Source organism: Phyllobates terribilis, unplaced genomic scaffold, assembly GCF_046119375.1.
Source record: "Phyllobates terribilis strain yellow unplaced genomic scaffold, ASM4611937v1 Scaffold_10__3_contigs__length_209671492, whole genome shotgun sequence".
NCBI classification, from domain to species: Eukaryota; Metazoa; Chordata; class Amphibia; order Anura; family Dendrobatidae; genus Phyllobates; species Phyllobates terribilis.
Window position 1 is genome coordinate 132,505,433 of NW_027362770.1, and position 18,659 is coordinate 132,524,091.

Here is an 18,659-nt window from a genome sequence, read left to right on the forward strand (position 1 = left end):
ACATAGCAAAAACCTGCTGTCAGATTTTCTTTGACATTTACTGTATAATATAGTTATTTTTGTACTGTATGGGAAAGCAGAGCAGAGTATACTTTCCTATAGAGGGAAAGGAAGGTGTGCCAACATATAGCAGCTCGACAAGCAAAAATGGCACTATCAGCTTCTATAGAAAGAATGAAGAACCCATTGGAACATTTGACGTTTGCATCATAATCTTCTCCAAAATTTTCCATAATCTTTAGCCACAGATACAAAAGGGAAAATTAGCAGCAAATTTGCAGTAATAATGCAGAATGCAGATTTTTCTTGCCAAGACTCAACAATAGAGAGGAGGTCAGTGTGCTCTGTGGTATCTCACTAACCTGGTTAGCGTGAAAGTGGTTTAGCCATCGTTCGATATGAGTGGAATACCATCCAGGAACAAGGCTCCTGCTCTGCAGCGCTCGTAACTTCGGTGCGGCCTCCGCTCCTGCAGTTATAACTTCTTGGAAAGTGTATTTCAGGGCTACAGGATCATCATGGGCCCTTTGATGCTAAGGGCAAAATAATAAAACATAATTAAACCAGGTGTGACGAAACAGCTTATAATCTTAATCAGCCAGACATTTAGATTTGTTAAGCCAAGAGAAATACACTATTGTGTCTGTGTTGACTTGTGAATATATGTGTTTTTCTTTGGCTGGTCAAGAAGGACATACTATTATGTGTATAAACCTGAATGTTGACTTCTCTTGGTTTTGAAACAATGATGTTTGTTAATATGCTAATTACACATTGTACTAAAGCCAGCTAGTTGTTGATTTAAAGAGCCTCCTGCTATACCAACTATGTAAATTGATTAAATGCACAAACAATGAGACCTGAGCCCTGTGAAATAATATCATCCCTAATGATTGACCTGTGGAAGTGTACTTGAAAGGACAACTGTAAGTATTTAAGGGACATATGCCTCTGTAGCAGTGAGAATTGAAAGGAGAATCAAATATCAGGCAGAATATTCAGGACATCACCTTGGTAGTATGGCTTTAGCCAGGGAAACGCAGATTTGGATTCTACATGATTCTGGTCTAAGGGTACATGGCCCTAACTGGAAGTATGGATCTGCTCCATTGACCATCAGAGATGCATTTGGGGAGACCAGGTTGGGACGATGAAGTCACCTGGCTCCATGGATATGTTGTTTGGGGTTGCCAGGTGGGACCCTCTGGTCGTCTGGAACCCATGGAGACATTTGGAGAAGCCAAATTGGGAATAGCCGGTCATCTGGCCCAATGGACACTCTTGGAGAAGCCAGGGTGGGACCCTCGGGTCTCCTGACCTTCTACCTCGATGGACTGTCAGCTTCCTAAGCTTGCCGCTACCTCACCTCTGTGGTGGCCCACCAAAAGCAGGAGGCCACTAGTTCAGGTAGTTAGCCCTGGAAGTCCCAAAGTTGCACCTGATCTATTCTCGGCGGGCCAGCGGAAGGATGAGACTGTGTAATGTTGTACCATCTTGGGTATTTGCTGGGACTGTTCTATGTGTTTATTGTCTGTTTGGTGGTTCAATAAAATATTGCCACACTGTTTTACCCTCACCCTGTGTTGTCTGAGTGGTATTACGCCCAAGGAAGACCCCGTATCTTCATACCAGGCCAATTATCAGCAGACACCAGACATGTTATGGTAGTCTGTTACATTCTGTAAGACTTAAGAGCCCCCAAACGCATTTGGCTAATGTTGGCCAAACTCACCGATATCAACGGGTTCATCTGAGAGTCTTATGTGTCACGATCCAGCCGCTCACTGTGTCCTAGGGATGCAGTGAGTGATAGCTTAGCCACCCTATGGATTGCAGGGGTGTGTCGAGCTGTCAGCATTGTGAGTGACAGCTCAGCCATCCTATGGGTTGCAGGGGTGTTCCGGGCTGTCAGCATTGTGAGTGACAGCTCAGCTGTCCTATGGATTGCAGGGACTTGCTGGGCTGTCGGTTTTGTGTATGGGATTTCCTTGCAGCCCAATTAGGCCGGGCCTCCTGAAAATTCTCCAGGTGTCGCTCTTTCAGGGTGATTGCTTGGCCATTTAGCTGGATGGCCATGTTTGGACTATTGCCAGTCATAGCTTTCAGCTCAGTGGTGTGTTGCTCTGTGCTCTGAACTTTTATATTCTGATCTTTGTTGCCGAACCTTGGATTTGCCTTTGACTACCCAATTGTATTACCCCTTTTGCCTTGACGCACTCTGACCTTGGAATTCTGACCCCGGACTATGATCTGACTACACCTTTGTCTCTTCCCTCTGTTTATGATGTAACCTCTTGGTTTTGACCTCGGACGCCTTGACATCCCAGACTCACGGCTTGTCCGTTAGAAGTGACTCAGCATCACATTACATGTATGGGTGTCCCCGACAGATGATGTTTGGAGAGATAGGGATCCAGCATGTCTGATTTAGCACTGCTGACCTTTGAATTCTCTAAGATAAGCCACCGCCAGAGACGTCTGCCAGCGGCTCACATGGAGAACACACTCCTGTGTATGAGTCGGACATGATATCTGCCGGCCGAAATGATAGTCATCTAAGGTGTACTGAGGTTTTTATGGCCCTTTAAGTAATGAATCTGGCATGTAAATGAGTCAATTACCTGGTACCAGGAGTAAGCGCGGTCCGCAGGATTAATGAGGATTGTAATGAGTTTTGCCTTAGGCAGAAGAGCCGCTACCCGACGGGGAACAACCTCTGAGTCAAAATAGTTGGCGCTCTTCTCAAAGTAGAAGTCTGATGTGGTGTTCGATGGAATAGGGAAATACTCCATGTACCTAGAGAGTGAGACAAAAAGCCATGTCTGTCTATAGGGAAAATACTTATCCGGGTCTCAGTATTAAAGAGGATCCTTAAAGAGGTGTCCGGAAGCCAAACTCACAAACAGTCTCCCAGGCTCTCTCCTTGTTTCTGAAGAGGGCAATTTTTTTTATATCTGATTGGGCAGAGTCCATAGGCAGCAGAGCAGTGTCATGAGTAAAAACAGTAATTACAACAATATCCTACGCCATGTAATAGAGGGACATGTGCACAATTATAAATGTTGGCAATATCAGTGAGGGAGAGGGCAGAGAAAAAGATCCGGCGGCATCAAAACAAATGTTCTGCACAGCGATGGGCAAGATAAGAATTAGAGAGTCATTTCTAGGCTATGGTCACATCATCTGGTAACTTTTTTGAAGCTGGGAAATCCTTTAGGATCTGACGCACTGGATGCATTCTGAATGGGGGCGAATATATCCAGGAACCAACCCCCAACGTGAACAATCTAGGTACTGATGGTAGCATCGATGACAAGCAGTTGTGTTATCAGTCTGGAACACTGAGGGATAGATACATAGCAATTACATGTTCACAACCCCTTATTGTTTTGTAGGTGAAGGTACACTGATAGTTTAGATACACAAGTCCTGTAATTTGCCTTAAATGTTATTTTGTTTTTAACCCGCTGTTCTCCTGAATCCAGCGATGTTTTTGATTTGTTCCTGCTCCGCTCCGTTCCTGAGATATGGACCCCTCTTTCCTCTATGTATATCTAGTCTATTTAGCCAAGTGGGTGTTATCCTTGGAATTATTCTACTGAATCATGCCCAGTTGGCTGAAAACACTTGATTTACATACCAGGAAGAGACGGCCATATCTCAGGAACAGAGAGGAGCAGGAACAAAAGAAAGACAACGCCGGATTCCAAAGAACAGCGGCATTTACATCGGGTCCAAAATTACAGATTTGTGGCAAGTGATAGGTCGTATTTAAAAGTGTTTTTGGGTCTTAGTCACCCATTTTAAGAGCCCTTATTAAAATATGTAAACCCTAGGATCAATACATCCAAGAACCTACTCAATCATCCCAAGTCTGTCTCCTCTATTTGTCGATCCGATGGGTAATCTTCTATTGTTATCTGTTATTAGCCATTATAACCTGAAAGAAGAAGACTGCAGTGTTCTTGAATGACAGAGTAATATACAAGTTCTATGAGATGTAACATACCAGTCAATCCCTTTGTGGTAATTCTGACCATTGAAGAATTGGATTTCCTCAAAGGTCTCCGAGCTGGGGTAATTACTGCTCAGATCCGGGTGCATTCCCAGGAAGAGGTACAATGCAGTGGTTCCTGAGGGACACGATGGGAAACAAGTTCATATTAAACTTTGCTGCATTCTAGAACCATCACATTGTACTGATCTTTGTCTCCTGTCATCTGCTGTATTTACATCCAGAGCTGTATTCAAAATTCTGCTGGAATAATTCAAGATTGTGCTGAATGACAATCCCCCAAAAGCTAAGCTGAGATCAGTATGTAACCATTTGTACATTTACTGTGGACCATAGGACTAATGGTGGCCGTTAAAAGACCACCGATTGGCTACATGTTTACTGATCAGAGGTTCTTTAAAGAGAATCTCCCAGTAAGTTATTGCTATGTATTCTGAGAGTAGCATGATATAGGGACAGAGAGCCTGATTCTGGGGATGTGTCACTTACTGGACAGTTTTGATAAAATCCCTGTTTTCTCTGCTGTAAATGTAGCAGTTGAGCTGTGTATAACCCCGCCCACACCCCTGATAGGCAGCCTCTTGTGTACACTGTCGGCAAGCTGCCAATCAGTGGTGGAGGCGGGGTTACAAAGACTAGCTGGACTTCCAGGCACCAGACACCTAGTCCTGCAGTGATAATCTCCTGCTGATAAAACACTGAATGTGTTAAAACTACAGAAAGCTGCCCAGTAAGTGATACATCCCTGGAATCAGGCTCTCTGTCCCTACATCATGCCGCTCTCAGATTAAATGGCAAAAACCTGCTGACAGATTCCCTTTAATAGTCTGTGTAGACAGACCAACCGCACTTCCATGAGCACAAAACAATCAGTAATAGATCATTCAGTGCTTGTAGGCCGCCATTGTTCTCGGCAGCACATCACCTGTGTACACGGGATGACGTGTAAAAAAAAATGATGATTTTTTTTTAAAGAAAACTTAAAAGATTATTACACACAAGGAATGATCGTTTTGCTAGTTCGCCGGGTGATCGATCGCCTGTTTACACTACAAGGTTGTGACGAAACGAGCGTTCTTAGACCATGGAAACCTCAGATCCTTAATAAATGTATAACTCGACCACATGTGTAGACACATAAATGTCTATATTCTCCAGACATTAAATCCCGTCCCCTCCGCCAGGCTGACATAGTGTCCACACTCCAGTCTCACTCTTAACAAGCATCTGCTGCAGCTGCCACTATACACATTACCCAGCAGCTGTGCCAGCTCATATACCGGGGTACCAGCTTCATATTCAGTGCTGTGCCGTCCATCGCTCCGACAACTTTTTTTTTTCCCACACTAATTCCACCCACCTCCTGACATCCTGCACTAATCCTGGCTCCCACTGTGAACGCGCCACATCCTGTATTAATCTCACTTTCCCCCTCTTTTCATACTCTTCATCATGTTGTAATCCTTCCTGCCCCTCCGTACTCGCTAATAATCCCACCTCCCATGGGACAAATATAACATCCTATGCTCAGAGGTGTTACATGCTCGCAGATCGCCACGCCGCCGGTGCACACCATTATTCCAGGCAGGCATCTGGCAGCTCTTAAAGAGACAGATACCTGTTTTCTGAGGTCCGATTATGAGCAGCTTGGGAAAGCGGTCACAGGTTTTCTCCTTGGACCAAATGTCTTTATGCCTCTTGTCCTCACACGGATCCTGCAATAGGAAGGAAAGATTACAAAAAAATTCCACTTGGTCCTTCTCGTCCATTATATCCCATTCTGGAAAAGCTGGGTGACGCAGAAGATGGTCCCAAATTACAGTTTTGACAGTTTTCTTAAATTTCTGAGATACCGATACCCCATTTTGATGCATAACTAAAAAGATAGACATTAATAGAAATGGGTCCCATACAAGTAGCGATAGAATTTCTGCATTTTTGGGGGGGGGGCACATGGCTTGTACACGTACAGGATATACTTCACCTGTACAGATCATGTATCACCATCCATATTTCAATAATTAACACCACAGTAAAATTACACTACCTGCCTGTTCTGCCCTGCGACGAACTCTCCGGACCCCGAACGGTCCCCTCTCCTGCCAGTGATTCTCCAGCTTCCGTGGACGTCATGTTGACAGAACAGCTCCTTCTCTTCTGTCCTGCTCTGTCACTACCAACATCATGTCGAATGACAGCCGGCTCCCTGCTGACATACTGCGGGGAGCCGGCTATGAATCAGTATGACATCAGCAGTGACAACCTGTCGACAGAGCAGAGTGGAAGAGAAGGAGCTGCTTTGTCAACGGAAACAGAAGAATCACCGGCAGGAGCATGACTGCTCTGAGCCAGGATAGATCGTTGGTGGGGCAGAATAGGGTACCTGCCGCTGGTAAGTTCTTAGACCCTTAGGAAAAAAAAATTCCAAATAACCCCTTTAAGGAGAAATTCCAGCAAAAAATCTGCATGCAAAAATAGTGTTTTGCAGTAAAACTTTTATGTATTTGCGGTTTTTGGTCACCTTACTCAATAAGAGGTTTACTAGAAACTCATTCAGTTAACACATAAGTATCGTCAGTCCACAGGCTAAATGGCCAGCAAACGGACCAATGTGGTAGTTCACACAAACGTTTTTCCATATTAATCAATGATCGGTGTGGAGAAAAAAAAAATGCAGCATGGGCTAGTCTGTAAGGGGCCAGGGGCTAGTCTGTAAGGGGCCAAGGGAGATGTAATGGGCCAGTTTATTGGAGAAAACTTATCTCAATAAGTGCACCAAACAAAGAATGCCTTACGGACAATGTCCATTTTTGACAGTCCTATTGCAAAGATTACTTGTACGCACTTTATTTTTTAATGTAGAATAAATTAACATAAGGATGACATATGGACATAAAAAACGGTACACACCAAATATCCTACAGATGAAAAATCATCTGCTTTTTTACTGGTTGAAATACAGGCATTTTTTCATTCACTCGTCTGACTTTAGTCTTAGAGAGAGCAGGATAGAAGCTGTGCTGATACCTAAAAGGAAGTGATGTCAGCAATAGCACATTGGACACATCCAGCCTATATTACTGGGAGAGACACTCTCACAAGATAAAAATCTAAAACTTGCATCAGTCAGCAAACTGGATATATGAAAGTGAATGAAAGAATGAAGATTGCAGGATGAAAGGTAGGGCAATTTTTTTATCTAAAGGTAACTACATTAATATATGTAAAAAATGTTCTTTCCATGTCAAAGGGAATTCTCCAGGGATCCGAGGAAAGGATGGGGTGACAATTTTCTTTTTCTTTCTAGCTGCACAGATCTTCATAAAACAGTGCGCCTAGAAAGTAGAGAAAACTGTGCAATTGTAAACAATATTCAGGAATTGTTATTTTCGAGTTTCCCTTTCATACTGCTGTCTGTTCAGTAAAGACGACAAGTAATCATTCCCTTCCTGCTCTGCATTGCTGTGTGCTGAGCGCAGTTCTGGGAAGAGATGATAGCTCTGTGTAGTAAATCACCTCTCACCTTCCCAGAGGAGCTGCGCCACTTGACAGCTCTGGACGCCATTCAAGCTCTAGTCTGTTTTTAGCAAGTGGCGTGATAAAGAATTGAAAGGAAATATAATAGACCAGTAACCTCCACTGGAACGTGTGGGGCTAAAGTGTCTCCAGTGGCTTCACGTATCAAGGTGGCCATGCATCCTACATAGCCGTCAGCTACATCCGAACACCTAAGGTGTAATCTTTACAACAGGCACGGTATAGGTAGATGTTCACATTGTGGGCTTGAACAATTCCTTATGGTGTATGGGTCTGTCCTGACTCTTCTGACGGTTATCATGTTAAATTTCAACACACCATATTCTTTAGTCTCAAGAGGGTAAGCTGATCCTATAGTCTCAAGAGGGTAAGCTGATTCTTTAGTCTCAAGAGAGTAAGCTGATCCTTTAGTCTCAGTGTTACAGATCCGGGTGGTGGAACCTCTGTGCTGCGGTGCAAGGAGGGACCCAGAGGGGCGTAACTAAGTATCAACTCGGACCGACCTAGGTCATACGGCGGCTAACGACTCTGTGACCAGGGAGGGACCGAGCAGAGGGACCAGGTGCTACTCTGGGGACGACCCTGTAAGAGAGCAGGTGACTCCCACGGGTCAGATTGCTGAGACTGACCGATACTGCAGATGGGCACAGCAGGCAGGCTGACGAGAGATCCGGGTAGATGAACTGGCAGAGACAGCAGCCGACAGGCGGGAGCCTCTAGGTAGGCTGTCAGGTGGTCACGGCAAGTGACGGGATGAGCCTCCAGGTAGGCTGACAGGTGGTCACGGCAAGTGACAGGCGGGAGCCTCTAGGTAGGCTGTCAGGTGGTCACGGCAAGTGACGGACAGGAGCCTCCAGGTAGGCAGACAGGTGGTTGCGGCAAGTGACAGGCGGGAGCATCTAGGTAGGCTGTCAGATGGTCACGGCAAGTGACGGGAAGGAGCCTCCAGGTAGGCTGACAGGTGGTCACGGCAAATGACAGGCGGGAGCCTCTAGGTAGGCTGTCAGGTGGTCACGGCAAGTGACGGACAGGAGCCTCCAGGTAGGCAGACAGGTGGTCACGGCAAGTGACAGGCGGGAGCCTCTAGGTAGGCTGTCAGGTGGTCACGGCAAGTGACAGGCGGGAGCCTCTAGGTAGGCTGTCAGGTGGTCACGGCAAGTGACGGACAGGAGCCTCCAGATAGGCAGGCGGGCAAAGCCCATAGACAGACTGGCGGACTGAACGGAAGACAGACTGTCGGGCTGGAGAGTAGTCAGGCTGGCGGACTGGACTGATAGTCAGGCTGGCGGGCAGGACTAGTAGTCAGGCTAGCAGCGGGACCTGAGGGCTGAAGCAGAGGTAAGTACACTGTGCATCAACTATTGCTCGGGCACCTCCATATTGGAGGAGGTGCTTTATATATAGGAGGACCTCCGGCAATTGGCCGGGGACACCTTAGGGCGGCGCGCGCGGCCCCTTTAAGAGGGAGGGAGCACGCGTGCGCGCCCTAAGCACAGAGCCCGGGAAGCTGCGCGCGCCGGCAGAAGCAGGAAGAGGAGCGCTGGAGGACCCCGGACGGGGAGCGCGGCGGTGTGAGGGACGGCGTCTCTGCCTGGCAGGGGGCAGAGACGCCGATGCTACACACAGGAGGGTAAGCTGATCCTTTAGTCTCAAGAGGGTAAGCTGATCCTTTAGTCTCAAGAGAGTAAGCTGATCCTTTAGTCTCAGGAGGGTAAGCTGATCCTTTAGTCTCAAGAGGGTAAGCTGATCCTTTAGTCTCAAGAGGGTAAGCTGATCTTTTAGTCTCAAGAGGGTAAGCTCATCCTTTAGTCTCAAGAGGGTAAGCTGATCCTTTAGTCTCAAGAGGGTAAGCTGATACTTTAGTCTCAAGAGGGTAAGCTGATCCTTTAGTCTCAAGAGGGTAAGCTGATCCTTTAGTCTCAAGAAGGTAAGCTGATCCTTTAGTCTCAAGAGGGTAAGCTGATCTTTTAGTCGCAAGCTGGTCTAGTAGGGGCTTTGACATTGAGGACACATGCACACCCAGTAAAAATTAGTATTTGACGGAGGGTAGAAAAGCTGAGAGTTGAGTAAACGTTTGGCTGACAGCTGACGAATGTGTATGGCTGGCTTTACTAATGGTCCGTCTGAAAACAACCATGCTGACTGTCTCCAATGACTACTAACATAACTGTGAATGCTGCTCTGAAGTATAGTCCATGCTGAACACTGCAGGTTTACTCCTTACCTTTAAGCAATGGAGCCCCTAATACATTCATGTGCAAAAGTGGGTCAAAGGAGGAGTGGAAACATTGACATTATCAACCCTCCGGCCCCATTTAGTGAAAGAGACCCAGTCGGTTCTGTTAGCTGGAACATTTTTTCTTTTCTACCTTTATTCCATGAGTTGTGTTTCCCTTACCTGCCACAAGGGGTCCTTCTCTTCCGGAAATATCTGGAAATACTTATGGGCCAGCTGTACCGGAGGCAGAGTCTGCAGTTTGAGGTTTGTCCAGGTGTTTAGAAACTGTACCAAGTGCTTGAACGTGTACAGTCCCAGGCGGTCATTGCCGTAATTAGACAAGTGGGTCATAAAAATGCTGATCTGAAATAAAACATTACAGCTGCCGGTCAGGAAGAACTAACACACACGCACATCATATTATATATATATATATATATATGCACATAGTATGTATGCATCTAAATAAGAACAGCTTACAATCACCTCCCAGACCGCAGGCCTTGCGTTACATTATGTCATGTGAGCACTGCAGTCAATCAGCGGCCACTGATGGGCTGCAGCGCTCACTCTTTTGGATGAGGGAAATGTGAGCGCTGCAGCTCATCTGCGGACGCTGATTGTTATATTACGTGAGGGCTGCAGCCATTGTCAGGCAAGCACCCACAGACACAGCACCAACACCGCTGCTCCGGCATGCGAGTATATGCTATTCTTATTTTACACGAGGCTCGGTTACATTTAAGATGCAGTTGTCCAAGTATTGGACAGTAAAATGCAGCCCCCCCCCCCATAGGGTAAAATTCAGCCCCCACCATAGTAGTTTCCAAGTAGTGGACAACTCCTTTAAAAGTTTGTCTGTCTTTACAATTGCCACCACTGGAGGGCTGGACAGTATTCGATTTGTCTGCTAATCAGAATAGGCGCTCATTGCAAGCAGATCAGTCCCAAGTGGAAGCAAATCCACAAAGTGTGACAAGCTAATAGTTTCTTCCAAGACTCTTCTGCCTAACTACTGTGTTAAGATCTACCCTGAAAATAAGCCCTATCATGATTTTTGGAGTATGCTTGAAATACACTGCTCAAAAAAATAAAGGGAACACTTAAACAACAGAATATAACTCCAAGTAAATCAAACTTCTGTGAAATCAAACTGTCCACTTAGGAAGCAACACTGATTGACAATCAATTTCACATGCTTTTGTGCAAATGGAATAGACAATAGATGGAAATTATTGCCAATTATCAAGACACCCTCAATAAAGGAGTGATTCTGCAGGTGGGGACCACAGACCACATCTCAGTACCAATGCTTTCTGGCTGATGTTTTGGTCACTTTTGAATGTTGGTTGTGTTTTCACACTCGTGGTAGCATGAGACGGACTCTACAACCCACAGAAGTTGCTCAGGTAGTGCAGCTCATCCAGGATGGCACATCAATGCGAGCTGTGGCAAGAAGGTTTGCTGTGTCTGTCAGCGTAGTGTCCAGAGACTGGAGGTGCTACCAGGAGACAGGCCAGTACATCAGGAGACGTGGAGGGGGCCGTAGGAGGGCAACAACCCAGCAGCAGGACCACCACCTCCACCTTAGTGCAAGGAGGAACAGGAGGAGCACTGCCAGAGCACTGCAAAATGACCTCCAGCCGGCCACAAATATGCATGTGTCTGCACAAACGGTTAGAAACCGACTCCATGAGGGTGATATGAGGTCCCAACGTCCACAGATGGGGGTTGTGCTCACAGCCCAACACCGTGCAGGACGCTTGGCATTTGCCACAGAACACCAGGATTGGCAAAGTCGCCACAGGCGCCCTGTGCTCTTCACAGATGAAAGCAGGTTCACACTGAGAACATGTGACAGACGTGTCAGTCTGGAGACGCCGTGGAGAGCGATCTGCTGCCTGCAACATCCTTCAGCATGACCGGTTTGGCAGTGGGTCAGTAATGGTGTGGGGTGGCATTTCTTTGGAGAGCCGCACAGCCCTCCATGTGCTCCCCAGAGGTAGCCTGACTGCCATTAGGTACCGAGATGAGATCCTCAGACCCCTTGTGAGACCATATGCTGGTGCGGTTGGCCATGGGTTCCTCCTAATGCAGGACAATGCCAGACCTCATGTGGCTGGAGTGTGTCAGCAGTTCCTGCAAGATGAAGGCGTTGAAGCCATGGACTGGCCCGCCCGTTCCCCAGACTTGAATCCGATTGAGCACATCTGGGACATCATGTCTCGCTCCATCCACCAATGTCACGTTGCACCACAGACTGTCCAGGAGTTGGCGGATGCTTTAGTCCAGGTCTGGGAGGAGATCCCACAGGAGACCATCCGCAACCTCATCAGGAGCATGCCCAGGCGTTGTAGGGAGGTCATACAGGCACGTGGAGGCCACACACAATACTGAGCCTCATTTTGACTTGTTTTAAGGACATTACATCAAAGTTGGATCAGCCTGTAGTGTGTTTTTCCACTTTAATTTTGGGGGTGACTCCAAATCCAGGTCTCCATTGGTTAATAAATTTGATTTCCATTGATGATTTTTGTGTGATTTTGTTGTCCGCACATTCAACTTTGTACAGAACAAAGTATTCAATGAGAGTATTTCATTCATTCAGATCTAGGATGTGGTATTTCAGAGTTCCCTTTATTTTTTTGAGCAGTGTATAAACCCTACTCCAAAGATAAGCTCTAGTTACAGTTAGGGGGGTACAAACTGGGCAATTGCCCAGGGCCTCCGTTCTCTTAGGGGCCCTCAGCTTTTCTATTCCGAGGTTAAGACTGCTTAAGAATCTTTGAGGATACCTCGGTCATGCAACCATGTCACCAAAGGTCTATTAACTGCACGAGTCTAGATAAAATGAAGAGACAGGATGGTATGTGCAGTGTGTGTATATACATGTATACGTGCAGTGTGTGTATATACATGTATATGGGAGTGGAAACGATAAAGGCTAGCACTCAACAAAGTGGAAAGGCACGGTGCTAGTGAAGGGAGCCAGTGGTTAAGTCAGTAATGAAACATAAAAATCACTGCACACCTAGAGAGGTATGGTATGCTTTAGGTGAAACTTTATTTGTAGGGTGATGCTTGAGGCGACTAGTGGGATGTTTCGGCCAACACTGTGGCCTTGATCACAATGTCGCAAGTGGATAGACGCATCCGGGAAACAAAGGAGAAGAATTACCAGTCAAGTAGAAGTGAGGGGCAATTCTTAGATAAGGAAACCAATCTGGTAGGAGGTGACTGGGTATAGACACGGATGGGGTATGCCCGTCAGTTAGAAAAGTGCTGGGTTCAGGGTGTCCTGGAGACAAAGACCACGTCTGCTGGAAAATTATAAATGGCGGACAGGCAAATATGGTCTGGTGCCGTGCTGCAGTTGGACTCTACATGCCTGGTTCCCACCGTGAAGCATGGAGGAGGTGTGATGGTGTGGGGGGGCTTTGCTGGTGACACTGTTGGGGATTTATTCAAAATTGAAGGCATACTGAACCAGCATGGCTACCACAGCATCTTGCAGCAGCATGCTATTCCATCATGTTTGCGTTTAGTTGGACCATCATTTAATTTTCAACAGGACAATGACCCCAAACACACCTCCAGGCTGTGTAAGGACTATTTGACCAAGAGGGAGAGTGATGGGGTGCTATGCCAGATGACCTGGCCTCCACAGTCACCAGACCTGAACCCAATCGAGATGGTTTGGGGTGAGCTGGACCGCAGAGTGAAGGCAAAAGGGCCAACAAGTGCTAAGCATCTCTGGGAACTCCTTCAAGATTGTTGGAAGACCATTTCCGCTGACTACCTCTTGAAGCTCATCAAGAGAATGCCAAGAGTGTGCAAAGCAGTCATCAAAGCAAAAGGTGGCTACTTTGAAGAACCTAGAATATAAGACATATTTTCAGTTGTTTCACACTTTTTTGTTAAGTATATAATTCCACATGTGTTAATTCATAGTTTTGATGCCTTCAATGTGAATGTACAATTTTCATAGTCATGAAAATATAGAAAAATCTTTAAATGAGAACGTGTGTCCAAACTTTTGGTCTGTACTGTATATGTGCAGTGTGTATATACATGTGTATGTGCAGTGTGTGTGTATATACATGTGTATGTGCAGTGTGTGTGTGTATATACATGCATATGTGCGTGTATATACATGTGTATGTGCAGTGTGTGTATATACATGTGTATGTGCAGTGTGTATATACATGTGTATGTGCAGTGTGTATATGTACATGTGTATGTGCAGTGTGTATATATACATGTGTATGTGCAGTGTGTGTATACATGTGTATGTGCAGTGTGTATATATACATGTGTATGTGCAGTGTGTATGCATGTGTATGTGCAGTGTGTGTGTGTATATATACATGTGTATGTGCAGTGTGTATATATACACATGTGTATGTGCAGTGTGTGTATATACATGTGTATGTGCAGTGTGTATATATACATGTGTATGTGCAGTGTGTGTGTGTATATACACGTGTATGTGCAGTGTGTGTATATACATGTGTATGTGCAGTGTATATACATGTGTATGAGCAGTGTGTGTATATACATGTGTATGTGCAGTGTATATACATGTGTATGTGCAGTGTGTATATACATGTGTATGTGCAGTGTGTATATACACATGTGTATGTGCAGTGTGTGTATATACATGTGTATGTCCAGTGTGTATATACATGTGTATGTGCAGTGTGTATATATACATGTGCATGTGCAGTGTGTGTATACATGTGTATGTGCAGTGTGTGTATATACATGTGTATGTGCGGTGTGTGTGTATATATACATGTGTATGTGCAGTGTGTGTGTATATATACATGTGTATGTGCAGTGTGTGTATATACATGTGTATGTGCAGTGTGTGTATATACATGTGTATGTGCAGTGTGTGTATATACATGTGTATGTGCAGTGTGTGTATATATACATGTGTATGTGCAGTGTGTATATATACATATGTGTGTGTATATACATGTGTATGTGCAGTGTGTGTATATACATGTGTAAGTGCAGTGTGTATATATACATGTGTAAGTGCAGTGTGTATATACATGTGTATGTGCAGTGTGTGTGTATATATACATGTGTATGTGCAGTGTATATATACATGTGTATGTGCAGTGTATATATACATGTGTATGTGCAGTGTATATATACATGTGTATGTGCAGTGTGTATATATACATGTGTATGTGCAGTGTGTATATATACATGTGTATATACATGTGTATGTGCAGTGTGTATATATACATGTGTATGTGCAGTGTGTGTATACATGTGTATGTGCAGTGTGTGTATACATGTGTATGTGCAGTGTGTATATATACATGTGTATGTGCAGTGTGTATATATACATGTGTATGTGCTGTAATGCAGCGACTTGCGGCATTACGGTAATGGTCCAGGATGTGTTTTGGCTGACCATGTACCTCCCCCTCAGGTGACTGATCACATGACTGTGACATCAGCACAGGTCCTGTGTGCATTGGAAGATATATAAACCCTGGTAGTTTTGAGACAGGGTGTGTAAGGCATGAGGCCTGTTCCCGTGTGGGACACCGCTGGAGTGTGAGGCCTATTGAAGCCTGGTGAAGCCTGAAAGGCGGACGCTGGATCCTTAGGTGTAAGTGATGCCAGTAGCCTTGGAGGGCCAGAGGCTTGGAAGATAAGAGTCCTGGAGGGCAAAAGGCTGGATCCTTGAGTGTGAGAGATGCCAGCAGCCTTGGACGACAATGGGCTGGAGACCACGTTTGGTAAGCCTTAGACCCACAGTGGTGGCAGAACAAAGCGGACTGAAGCAGCTACGACCCGGCAAAGGTAAAAACACTGCGTTGATGTGGACATTGATATAAGTGACTTTGCTGAGGGATGTAACTGGAGCCAAGAGGGCCTGTCTGCCATTTGAAAGGCTCCCGAATGTTATGTGTGTAATGTGCTGGTGAGCCACTAAGATGGACTGTGTGATAAGCAGTTATGAAGTGCAATAAACTGCTGGATGGTGAAAGCTGGAAAAACGTGGCTGGTGTGCTTTAATTGACCTGGTGCAGCGAGTGTACCCCAACATGATGACTAGCGCTGCCTTACATGGGTTCGAGAATGTAGGCAATTGCAGCCTGGTTGCTAGGGGCAACTGCAGCCCGCTTGCTAGGGGCAACTGCAGCCCGGTTGCTACAGGCAACTGCAGCCCGGTTGCTAGGGGTAACGGCACAGGACGACGAGTGTGGATTAAAAGCATCTTGCTGTAACTCGGCGGAGTTACGAAAATTGTCCTCGCACTCAAACCTGGTTTGCTGTGGCTCAGTGGGGCCACGAAAATTTTTTCCGGGGAGAGCGGTGTAAAGTGTCTAGTGTGGACATTGTACCACAATGACTATGAATGAAGCAGTATCTCCAGACGGAATGGAGAAGGGGTTGGATGACCGAGTGCAATCGCTCTTCGGCATAATGGAGTGTCCTGAAGAAATGCAGGAGCTGATAAAGATGGCTGTGAAAGGAGCAGCAAATGAGACTGAAGCTAGTCAAAAGCACAGCAGCAGGCATTTGAGAAAGTACAGCAACAGGACATGGTGCAGGAACGGCAGGAGCTGTTGGCACCATATAGAATGGCGGCAGTGGACCATTCTGTGAACTCTCCGGGGGCGCCAGTATTGTCCCAGAGTGCCCGGGGAGGTGGTAAGAGATGTTGTAAACTGAGTCCTAAGACTATTGCTGATTTTTTTTGTAAAAATTCCCCTACCGGTGTGGTGGTTCAAAAGGAGGCGGAGTCTAAAAAGGGGGCGGATTTTCACGAAAGTGTGGAGTATAGAAAACTAAAATTTGTTACTGGTTGTGGGTTGGTACCCCCTAAAAGTGACAATTTGACCGTTGATAACTGGGTATCTCCAGTAGAAGGGGTTGACGTCAAAGTGGGAGGTGACCTGTTAGTCCACAACACCATGGGGAGTGACACAGACCCCATAGCTGACGGTGACACTACGAAAGTAGAAGGAGAGTTCAGTCAGGAGGAGCTAGAAGAGGAAGTTAACCAATGGAAGGAAATGTTCCAGGAAATTAAGGAGGACCGCCGCAAAACCAAGGAGGAGGTTTTGCAAGAGAAGCTTGAGAGACTGGCTGTTGAGAGCCGAGTGGGCGCATTGGAGACAGAGAGGTCTGAGAGAACTCTACTGTTAAAGGAGCAGTTGAAGCAGGAAGAGCTTCAGAGATGGGCTGCTGAGAGGTGAGCAGCTGAGCTAGAGGAAGAAGTTTTCGAGCTCAAAGGTCGCCTAGCAAAGTATCACTCAGGGAACGAGGCCTCCTTGGAGGAGGAAAAGGGCAAACAAGTTGCACTCACTCCCTTATACCATGAGAAGGTGGACCTGAGGAGAGCTAAGAGAGTGTTAACTGAAGATAAATATGAAATGGAAGTGGTCAAGACGAAAGTTCGTGAATTTGTAGCTGTGAGTCAGCTCAGGGGAAGCATACAGGGTGAAGAAGCTGAAAGTCAGTTGCCCCTGAAACCTGAGCCCGATGATCGTTTGGAGACAGAAACGTCTCGGTACAAGTGCCTCATAGATGTACCCGAGGATTTGAGAGAAGAATGCACCAGTGAGTCCGTGCATGAAGAGTTTAAGAAGGCCGTGGGAGCCTGTAAGGTGTACTCGACCTCAGAAGCTAAACAGCTGGTGGTCCTGTCCACGACCAAAGTCACAGTGAAGAGGGTGGCTATCCTAAGTAACATGCACTGGCGATGTATTCGCACAAAGCGGTTTCTCCGGTTGAAGACGGAACAAGCCGCTAGACAACTGGAGCTGATGAGAAAAGCTCACAGTCTGCGGGAAGAGGTCATTCGGGTGCCTCATGTTCTGGTGAGAAAGCTCCTTGGGAGAAATGGCCAAGCCATGCAAGTGATGGTAAAGAAGTCTGGCGTGATGAAAGTAAGCAGTCCACGTGATCGTCAGGACTAGATACCAGATGAAGACGGCATGGTGTCATTCTCCGCTGTAGGAAAGGAAGAAAATCTTGCATATATACGCATGCTGTTGGAGTACCGAGTGACCTACCTGCGAGAGGTAGAACAGTTGAATCTCGCCAGACTGCAAATGGAAAGGCAGCATCGCCTGAGCGGCAGAAGACAGCAGCCGTCTAGAAATTGTGAGACCAGACAGAGAAAGGGCACCCTAAATAACAGAACAGCTACAGCTGAAGTTAGGGACCTTTCAAGATGTCCTGAGAGTAGTGGGCGTGGGTTTAAAGGTAGTGAGACCTCCAGGAACTCAGGTTTGAGAGGCCCCAATAGAGTACGGGACAGTACGGAGTCGAACCGGACCTTAGATACCAGGGCATGTGAGTCATTCTGCTGTATTGACCGCTGGGAGCGGGGGAGGTCTGACAAGGTTACGACTGACCGCTGGGAACGGGGGAGGACTGACAAGGTTACGACTGACCGCTGGGAGCGGGGAAGGTCTGACAAGGTTACGACCCGGAAAGGTGACTTGACGAAGTCGGTGACAAAGACGGATGGTAGGTCCCTAAGGAATGGGCTAATGTCGTTGACTAAGGTTCCAGGGGCTGAACAGCGCAATTGTCAAGTACATGGTCTCTGTGTGAACTGTGGGTTATGATGTGTTTGTGTATATTATGTGTTCAACCCCACAAGTTTGAACAAAGGGGGGGAATATGTAATGCAGCGACTTGCGGCATTACGGTAATGGTCCAGGATGTGTTTTGGCTGACCATGTACCTCCCCCTCAGGTGACTGATCACATGACTGTGACATCAGCACAGGTCCTGTGTGCATTGGAAGATATATAAACCCTGGTAGTTTTGAGACAGGGTGTGTAAGGCGTGAGGCCTGTTCCCGTGTGGGACACCGCTGGAGTGTGAGGCCTAGTGAGGCCTATT

General features: G+C 46.3%; 1 protein-coding gene across 1 annotated transcript in view; it reads right to left on the reverse strand.

Moving 5' to 3' along the window:
- NDST1 (N-deacetylase and N-sulfotransferase 1) overlaps positions 1–18,659 on the reverse strand; it is a 114,553-nt gene that overhangs the window by 10,260 nt on the left and 85,634 nt on the right. The window contains exons 9-13 of the mRNA XM_073649805.1: positions 9,951–10,133; positions 5,634–5,730; positions 4,010–4,133; positions 2,622–2,796; positions 363–533 (exon numbers count right to left, since the gene is read on the reverse strand). Of these exons, the coding sequence (XP_073505906.1) occupies positions 363–533; positions 2,622–2,796; positions 4,010–4,133; positions 5,634–5,730; positions 9,951–10,133 (750 nt within the window). The remainder of the gene's footprint in view (positions 1–362; positions 534–2,621; positions 2,797–4,009; positions 4,134–5,633; positions 5,731–9,950; positions 10,134–18,659) is intronic.